Source organism: Brassica oleracea, chromosome C4 (assembly GCF_000695525.1).
Source record: "Brassica oleracea var. oleracea cultivar TO1000 chromosome C4, BOL, whole genome shotgun sequence".
NCBI lineage: Eukaryota > Viridiplantae > Streptophyta > Magnoliopsida > Brassicales > Brassicaceae > Brassica > Brassica oleracea.
Genome location: NC_027751.1, coordinates 4,683,558 through 4,692,952, shown reverse-complemented (window position 1 = coordinate 4,692,952; position 9,395 = coordinate 4,683,558). Strand labels below are relative to the sequence as shown.

At 39.6% G+C, this 9,395-nt stretch overlaps 2 protein-coding genes across 3 annotated transcripts; one reads left to right on the top strand and one right to left on the bottom strand.

Annotated features, from left to right (window-relative positions):
* The first annotated feature begins 2,325 nt into the window (after positions 1–2,325).
* Positions 2,326–4,499, top strand: LOC106342007 (uncharacterized protein At2g39795, mitochondrial). Its single transcript, XM_013780777.1, has 3 exons — positions 2,326–2,850; positions 3,664–4,001; positions 4,087–4,499. Exons 1-3 carry the CDS (start codon positions 2,605–2,607, stop codon positions 4,247–4,249), a joined length of 747 nt encoding a protein of 248 aa, XP_013636231.1. The 5' UTR covers positions 2,326–2,604; the 3' UTR covers positions 4,250–4,499.
* LOC106342005 (delta-1-pyrroline-5-carboxylate synthase A) lies at positions 4,373–8,872 on the bottom strand. Of its 2 annotated transcripts, XM_013780772.1 has the most exons (17): positions 8,680–8,872; positions 8,287–8,358; positions 8,050–8,153; positions 7,821–7,923; positions 7,562–7,723; positions 6,904–7,181; positions 6,508–6,823; positions 6,353–6,430; positions 6,171–6,260; positions 5,917–6,090; positions 5,747–5,843; positions 5,571–5,674; positions 5,414–5,489; positions 5,190–5,340; positions 4,959–5,094; positions 4,818–4,888; positions 4,373–4,731 (listed from the first exon to the last, which is right to left on the bottom strand). In XM_013780772.1, exons 1-17 carry the CDS (start codon positions 8,737–8,739, stop codon positions 4,650–4,652), a joined length of 2,154 nt encoding a protein of 717 aa, XP_013636226.1. In that variant the 5' UTR covers positions 8,740–8,872; the 3' UTR covers positions 4,373–4,649. The 2 variants fall into 2 exon arrangements, with proteins under 2 accessions (XP_013636226.1, XP_013636227.1); XM_013780773.1 differs by lacking the exon at positions 8,050–8,153 and having other exon boundaries at positions 8,680–8,839.
* Between the last annotated feature and the right edge of the window lie 523 nt (positions 8,873–9,395).

Below are 9,395 nucleotides of genomic sequence, written 5' to 3'. Positions count from 1 at the left end.
AGGATATACTTGTACTGAAACCGAGTTTGTGTGTTGGACGATAAGTTGTTAAGAAAAGGAATCTTACAACAAACATATCACTCGTGTTTCTCTACGCATCGGGAAGACCAAATATCTGAAATATATTTTATTATGTAAATCGGGGTTTCAAATATATAAATAAATATATATATATATATATATATATATATATATTTTTAAACAAAAAGAACGTTGAAAACCGATGAAAACCGAATCCCCTGACCGCCATCCCGGAACGGAACCGGGATGATACCAAAATGTGAAACCCCGATTTACATAATAAAATATATTTCAGATATTTGGTCTTCCCGATGCGTAGAGAAACACGAGTGATATGTTTGTTGTAAGATTCCTTTTCTTAACAACTTATCGTCCAACACACAAACTCGGTTTCAGTACAAGTATATCCTGCTCAAAGCTGTATGATATCCAATACTCCCAATCTCGATCTGTTCAACCAAATCCATAATGCTAACTCGTGCTTGTGTATCCTCCATAGCAAAACTGCCTGCTCCAAGCCTTAAGTGCTCGTCGGTCTCACCTGAAAGGGGGAAAGAAGGAGGGGTGAGCGACAGGGGAATCGCCCAGTGAGGTATGGGATGCTAAACCGCAAACCACTGACTCAGTTCATAGCACTACAACTATGTAGGCCTAGCTCTAGCATGAAGCAAACACGGTGTCTATTACACCACACAGAACAATCACATATGTCTAGTGGACTAGACACGCTACAACCAATGCGATAATAACATACTGCATTTCCTCATAAGGATATAAATATATATATATAACTCTACAGCGTCGTAAGTACAGTAGTTCACTCTGTACCCCCGCAATCTCCACAAACAAGCGGCCTAGTACATACGTCTCTGTACCCCGCTAAACACACGGCCTAGTTTAGATATCTCCGTACCCCGCGATCTCTCAAACAAGGCGTAGCTAGCACAGACGTCATGTGCCCCCGCAATCACACGGCCTAGTACAAACGTCTCTGTACCCCGCAAATTCCGCGGCCTAGTGCAGATACCTATGCACCCCGCAATCTCAACACATGGACTAACATATATACATATATATAATTAACAGTTTTTAGCAGCAATCATTTCAATCAACCGTTGAATCCTCTATTATCATATTTCCGGTTTAACAATCAATATCAATAACGAACAACCAAGACTCTCAAACAGACTCGATTCAAAGAGACGGATCCATGTTTCGAAACTAAACTTTCCATAATGGTAGTACTAAACTAGCTCGGGATTTAACGGAGTAGCCCTCACCTTAGCAATGAAGAGAAGTGGTATATATGAACTCCAGCTGCTCAAATGGACTCCAAATCTGAAATCAGATCGAAATTTCGAGTCAGAACGCCTTTCGAACGGTTTAAAACGGGTATTTACGGAAAAGTCAACCCGCTGGTCAAAGATTAATTATTTAATTAATTAATTAACTAATTAATAAATTAATTAATCCGGTTTATCCTAACCGATTTCCAATTGATTTTAACCGACCGGTTTAACCTAACCGAATTGAAATCAATTTAAACCGGCTAACCAATCGGTTAACCGAGTCAACCGAGTTGACTCACTGAGTTGACTCGGCCGAGTTGACCGAGTCGCCGGCGAGTCACCGGCGGCGACGGCGGATATTCCGGCGGCGACGACGGATATTCCGGCGGCGACGGCGGATATTCCGGCGGCGGGGAACGGTGGTCCGACGGTGGCGGCGATTTCCGGCGGTGGCGCGTGTACCTCACGCGCGCAGAGGCAAAACTTCCGGAGGCGCGTGCGGCTTCGTCCGGACTCCGATTGAGACGTTTTTGGTGGCTATGGATTCGTCTCGACGAGAGGAACACGATGGTGGTCTTGGATTCTCGAGATTCATCACGGTTAGAAAGTTATGGTCGATTTACTAAAACGGCCGAAACTTAACTCAAAAACATGGCGGTTTTCGATTACCTTTGGTTGCGGATGATGGTGGTGACGAGCTTGACGACGTCCTGGCGTGTGGTGGCTCCGGCGACGAGCTCAGGTGAGCTTTTTCCCTTCTTCTTCTTCTTCTTCTTTTTCTTCTTCTTCTTCTTCTTCTTCTTCTTCTTCTTCTTCTTCTTCTTCTCTCTTTCTCTCTCTCTCTTTCTCTCTCTCTCTTTCTTAATTTTTATAGAAGATGGAGATGTGGGAAAGAAGGTGGAGATGGTGGAAAAGAAGGTGAAAGTGGTGGGGCTGGGGAAAGAAGTGGAGATGGTGGGATTGGGTCATTACAGAAATATTCAAAAGTTGGTTAAAAATTAGGAGAATTATTTACCAAAAACATTAAAGCTCATAAATTTAGCTGTTAATCTATAATCTATTTTACTAACATCGAATTGTTTTGCTCAAAAAAAATAAATAAATTTGTTCTATTAACCTACAGAATTGATATAATTTCCGCCTGCTTATGGTTTGGATCCGGTTTATAATTAGACCAAACCGGACTAATGTGCTTTTCAAAGCCCTAGCTAACCAAAACGTTGAAAACCTTAAACCCTGAAGAAGAACTCATCGTTGCTTCACAGAATCAAAGAAGAACACTAAACCGGTGCTAATGGCTTTCACTTGGTGCGTACGGAGATCAGCATCTAGGTTGGCTTCCCTGTGTAGTACCCGGATGGTTCGACTCCGATCCATCTCCGCCGTTGCTAGCCGTCCGTCTCTAGCTCCCACCCCATCTCCGTTTCGTCCTTTCGCCCTTTACTCGACGGCTATTGATCGGATGAGCTCCGAGCAATCGCTTCTCCGCGTGATTGACTCCGAGATCAACACCGCTCTCCAAATCGATGATCCCGATTTGGTAAAGTTTACTCATTTCGCTTGATTTGTTATAAAGGGTATTCGAAAGTTTGCTGTTTTATGCTTCGTGCGTGTTAGCATATGAACTGTGCTTGAGTGAATCACTCTTTACAGTGCATTTGCCTTTGAAGCTTATTGAAAAGTTCTTGACTTTATCAAGCTTTAATCATATTTAGGTCTCTGTAAGCAAGTAGGAGAGATTGTATTCGAGGCAGACTTGCTAAGTTGCTGATAATGTTCTTACCTTTAGTACAAGATATATGTGTTAGCATGTACTTAATGATTCTTGACAACGCATTTGCCTTTGAAGCTTATTGAAAAGTTCTTCACTTTATGAAATTTTAATCATATTGCCGTTATGCCCCCAGTGATTGCTTTACAGAGCTATGCTTAAAGAAGTGTTAGATCTTTGTAAGCAAGTAGCAGAGATTGTGTTTGACTCAGAATAGCTAAGTTGCTGATGATATTCTTACCTTTAGTACAAGATATATGTCTCTGTTATTGTTTTTTCCCTTACATTCTATTGGGGAGTTTTGTTGGGAGGAGGATGAAGGGACGGATCCTAGAAGCTTCCCCTAATAGAATTACTCTTTACAGTGCATTTGCCTTTAAAGCGTATTTGAAAAGTTCTTCATATTATGAAATTTTAGTCATATTGATATTATTCCCCAGTGAATGGTTTTCCAGAGCTTTACTTAAGCAAGTAGCAGAGATTGTATTTGACTCTTGCTGAGAATATTCTTACATTTGCAAGATATATGATTGGACTGTTTTTCTTTCTCTTACATTCTATTGGGGGTTTGGTTGGGAGCAGGACGAAGAGACGGCTCCGGGAAGCTTCCCTTTCAAAATTGAAGACAATCCTGGGCATCAGACTGTAACATTGACTAGAGAGTACAAAGGGGAGCATATTAAAGTTGTAGTGAGCATGCCTAGTTTTGACAGTGATGAGAACGATGACGAGGACGATGAGGATGGTCACAGCAACGGATCAAGTATTCCACTAGTTGTGACTGTTACCAAGAAGAGCGGGCTCAGCCTAGAGTTTAGCTGTATGGCTTTTCCGGATGAGATTGCCATTGATGCTTTATCTGTGTGCAATCAGGGGAGTACTTTGGAGGATAAATTGGCTAATGAAGGGCCTGATTTCGAGTAAGCTTTTGTGAACTTAAATGAAAAAACTATTGTAATAACTGGCAGTATATAAGGTTCTGTTGCTTTTCGTTTCTTTTTGCAGATGCTTGGACGAGAATCTGAAGAAGACATTCTACAAGTATCTGGAGATCAGAGGAGTGAAAGCAAGCACTACAAACTTCTTGCATCAGTACATGATGAGAAAAGTGAAGAGAGAGTACTTGCTGTGGCTGAAGAATGTTAAGAAGTTTATGGAAGAGTCATAAGTAAGATCGGAATGTTTGAATGAGTTTATGTTGCATTCATGTGTTTCCCACTTGCAGAATCTTTGAGAATTTATGGTAATGACTTTTAAGTTCATAAAAAAAAGATCTGACTCACAATGCAAATTCAACGAGATAAAGATAAATTGATAAATAAGAAAGGTGTAGCTTACAAGTGTTCTTCAATCTTACTTATGAGCAAAGACCAAAGTGGTAAAAACAGAACAAAGGAACTTATTTTTGGTGCAATCCCTAAACTCTAAATCAAAACCACTTCACTTCGTAAGAGAGGGTTTCAACAACAATAATAATAGTAGGATATGATATTAAGCAGAGAGGAAACAAAAAGCCCATCCTCTCCTCCTCAAGTCTCTCACCACAAAGAGACTTCACACAAAGTCTTCTAAGCTTGGATGGGAATGTCTTGATGGGTGTAAGTAATCCCATTGTCTCCATCCACAACTTGTCCTTTTCCTCTCATTATCCTGCAACAACAAACCACTCTTCCTTACAAAACCATTTCACAAACCAAAAAAATAAATAAAGAAAAGGTATGAAACTAAAACTGTACCATCTGGTTGTAAGTAGTCCCTCCACTCCCACTGGACCACGGGCATGGATCCTGCCTGTGCTTATCCCCACCTATTTACCATAACCAAAACTTGCTTCATCACACTCTTGCAAACCAAAAATTTGTATGTCTGTTGCTTACCTCAGCACCAAGTCCAAATCGAAAACCATCAGAGAACCTTGTGCTTGCGTTGTGGAACACAGCAGCGCTGTCCACTTGGCGAAGGAATAGCTCTGCAACTTCGGGATCCTCTGTCACAATACAGTCTGTGTGTGCACTGCTCACAACAACATACAAGACAAGACAAGATAGAGAGTGAACATTTCCAGCACAAAATGCAAGAGATTACAGCCGTTAGTGTTGAGTTTTTACCTCCCATGTCGGTGAATGTGATCTATAGCACCATAAACGTCTTCCACAACTTCAACGGTGCACGACTTGGAACAGTACTCGTGATTGAACGACCGTGCTTCTGGTAGGTTAAGTATTTTGCTTGCCTTTGGTCCACCATACAAAGTGACTCCTGCAGTTTCATATACCTCATGAGTCCATCTATTCTAAAGGTATGAGACATCTCGATAGTGTTATGACTTTACCATTGCTCTGCAGAGCAAATATAAGCTCATTGAGCACAGCGTTCTGCTCCAGATCCTTATGCACAAGAAGAGTTTCCTGAATAGAGAGAAGACGAAATTAAAAAAAAAACTGATTACATAACTGAAATCTAGAGGAAAGGTAGAAGTTTTCTTTTACCATGGCATTACAAGCTGCTGGATAATCCAACTTTGCATCAGAAACTATGCGTTTAGCCATATCCACATTACAAGCCTTGTCCACATATACATGACAGATTCCATCTGAAAATACACAATTAAGTCATCATCATTTCACTAAATGTTTCTATGAAAAAAAAAAAGTTGAAACCTTACCAGCATGACCAAGAACAGGGATTTTTGTAGTGTTTTTGATCTGGGAAACAAGCTTGTTGCTGCCTCTTGGGATCACAAGATCAATAACGTCATCAAGCTGTGAGCACAAATGCAAATGGTTAGTTTAACAAAAGACATACAGCTCCAAGTTTGTAAATGATCCGTTTTACCTTGAGCAAATCAGGAATCTCTTCCCTTGAAGTCACAAGTCCAATGAGTTTACCACCCACGGTCTCTGGAATTGCATCAGTGATCACCTTGTGTAAGATAGCATTTGATCTCCTGGCCTCCTTTCCACCCTTCAGTAGAAGACCATTTCCACTCCGGATGGCAAGTGAAGCAATCTGTTTGGTTTGTGAGTAAATCAAAGCTTCAGCAAATTCAACATACTAAGTAGAGAAAGGACATTAACTCTTTAACTTACCTGTACAAGTGCATCAGGTCGAGACTCAAAAACAATCAGGAGTACTCCTAATGGGGATGAGGTCTTCTCCAAAACAAGACCATCTGCCACCTGTAAAAGCAATGTTCACAAAGAACAAATAGCATAAACAACCATTACATGTCAACAAGGAGGATCTGTATTAACATGTGTCCTCTAATCACCTCAGTTTTCTTTAGAACACGGCCAATTGGATCTTCCATATCAGCTAGCTTACGAACTGAAGCTGCAAGGCTCGAGATCTATCAAGAACAAAACAAGGAAGCATTAGAAAGCACAAAGAGGTCATAAAGAGAGGTGACCATGAACACAGGCTTACCTTTGCAGGTGTCATAACCAAACGAGCCACCAATGACTCTTCAAGTCCAGCTTCTTGTGCTGTAGCCACATCTAACTCATTCTCAGCTCTGATTGTTTTCTCATTTGCTTCAAGTGCATCGGCGATAGCATACAGAATCTGTTTCCTATCCTCCGAAGATAAGGCCTGAAGCTTCCTGGAATTTTCCCTCGCAGCTACTGCCATGTCACGAGCAGTAGAATCAGTGATAGGAGCCCATAAACGAGCATCTTGATGGAACAAGGTTCCAACACGCAGTCCTCTAAGGACCTTATCTATGTTCTCAGCTGCATAGCCACTACAAAGAAACAAGAAAGTATCAATTCTCCATCCAACTAAACATGTTTAGATTATTTCTTATGTGTAAAGGGCTCACACCTGGTTATGATGACAGGGATCCCAGCATAAGCAGCATTCACTGCAGCCTTCACTTTAGCAGTCATGCCTCCTCTTCCTAGTCTTGACTTGTCACCAAATGTAATCTCATCTTGATGTTTCTCCTTGATGAACGTGTGGATCAGCTTTGAGTTTGGATCACTAGGAGGGCCAGTGTAAAGACCTTCAACATCACTCAGAAGAATCAGAAGATCTGCTTTCAGTTCCAACGCCAATAGAGCAGCTAAGCTGTCGTTATCCCAGAAGATGCCAGACGAATCCTGCATATAGTGAATGCAATGAAGCTGAACATTAGACTGCAAGATTCAACTAAACTCTCTATTCCACACTTCTTCCGTTTCAAAATGACATGTTTTTGAATTTTTACACATATTAAGAAAACATATTAAATTTTGATTATTAATTCATTGTTTTTTTTTTGTAAATTAACTATTTTCAACAAATTTTAACAAATAGAAATTTAATAAACACAATTATTATTTTTGAATGTTCAATTTACAGATAACTAATGCATCGAAAGTGTAAAAAAAATGTGTATTTTTTAAACAATTTTTTTTTCTTCTAAAACTTGGATCTTTTCGAAACAGAGAGAGTATTAAACAATGAACATCTCATAGGGACAAAAGATAAGTAAACAAACCTGATAAGGAGCTCTTCTGGTGCTAATAGCATCATTCTCATTGAAAATTGGAATAACCCTCAAATCAAGCATAGACTTCACAGTTTCATTAAGTTGCTTCCTGAACTCCTTGTCTCTGAAACTACTGTCGTTCACCAGCAGCTGAGCAGCCGTCACATCCAGCTACCCAAAGAAAGAAAAAAAAAGCATCAATATTTGGAACTCTACACAACAACAATCTAGAGAACAAGACCATAGTTTTTTTAAAGTAAAGAATCACCTGGTCAAACATAGTCTCATAATAAGCCATGAGACTGCTTTGTCCAACACCAGCACAAGCCTTCCCATCTAGTTCATGCTGAGGCTTCTGGAGATCCGCAAAGCTGCAATACATAAATAATACAAACTTCAACACAAAAAAAATAAATTAAAATCATAAACACAAAAACACATATCAATGTTATTTTCCCAAACCACAAGGCAAAATGGTCTCAGCTATTTTTAGTAACCTGCTATTGACTAACTGTCTGTAGCGAAGCCTTTGGCGGCCAAGGCCAACCGCACCTGATGACACCAAGATCACCTCAAATCCATCCGAGTTTAATTCCGCAAGCTGGCATTAATATTTTTTTTTTTTACAAATTACATATATTTTTTTCACATGTCTTTCATGAAACCTTTTTCATAATTTGTGAATAAAAGCAAAAAAAAAAAAAACTGATTTATTATTATTTAAGAAGTTATACCTGTTCACACAGAGCTCCTAAGCGACCAAGAGCCAATCTTCCACCTTTCCCAGTTACAACAGCGGTTCCAACCTTTATATATTTACCACAAATTAAATATTAATTACCAGAAAAAATAAATAAATATTCTTAACACGTATCTAATGACATGCAGATTAAGATACAGATTCATAAACCTAATTACCAGAGGTTTGGTATTTATTCAGATTCAAGAAATATTCTCAGTTTATAAATTCATTTTTATTCAAAAAAAAAAAGAAACTTTAAAATGAGATTAAGACAGAACTAAACACATGTCCACGACGACGAACACTTCTCAGATCAGACGAACGCCGAAAAACACGGTTGCTAAATCTGAGAATGCGTAGATAGAAAGAGAGAGAGAGACGATACCTTAACGACGATACGCTTGACGTCTTTAGCGAAAGCGCGTGAACGATCTAACTCCTCCATTGTCCCCGCCTACCAAAACCTCCCAGCGAACGAGTTTAACTCAGTGGTTCGTCAGTGACCGAGTTTAGAGAGAGAACCAAATAAATATCTGGTGAGGGAAGTGTGGAGATGAACAAGGAAGAGATGAAGGGGTTTATAAACACAACTACAGATCCTGTTACCAAACCACGACGCGCCACGTGTGAGTATAAGGGTATAATTGGAATATCGTTGTTGGTTGATGAAGTGGCGTGTGTTGATTGGGTGGTGCAGGTTGAGAGAGATTAGGGTGCGTTGTAGGGGATATTTCACTCGGGTTTGTGGGTATTTTCGGTAATTAAAAAATCGGCGGCTGAGGAAGCGCCGTGAGCAAAGCAAACGGAGATCAGAAGAGGACAAGTGAAAAGCGGACAGCAATGCAATTTTAGATGACGTCTAGTGATAAAAAGAAATAAAATCGTAATCTTCTTTTTATATGCGGCGCCACAACAGTTTTTTACTCTCTCTCTTTCACATTGAACGTCTTTTTAAAGAATTTTTTTCGTTACAAAATAAATGTTGTTTTCGATTTTCAATGCAAAATTTATTTTTCTATTAGTTGAAATATGGTTAGGTGTATAGTTAATAGTATTTTTTATAGAAAATGTACAAAATTAATTATTTTCTTAATCCGTGTG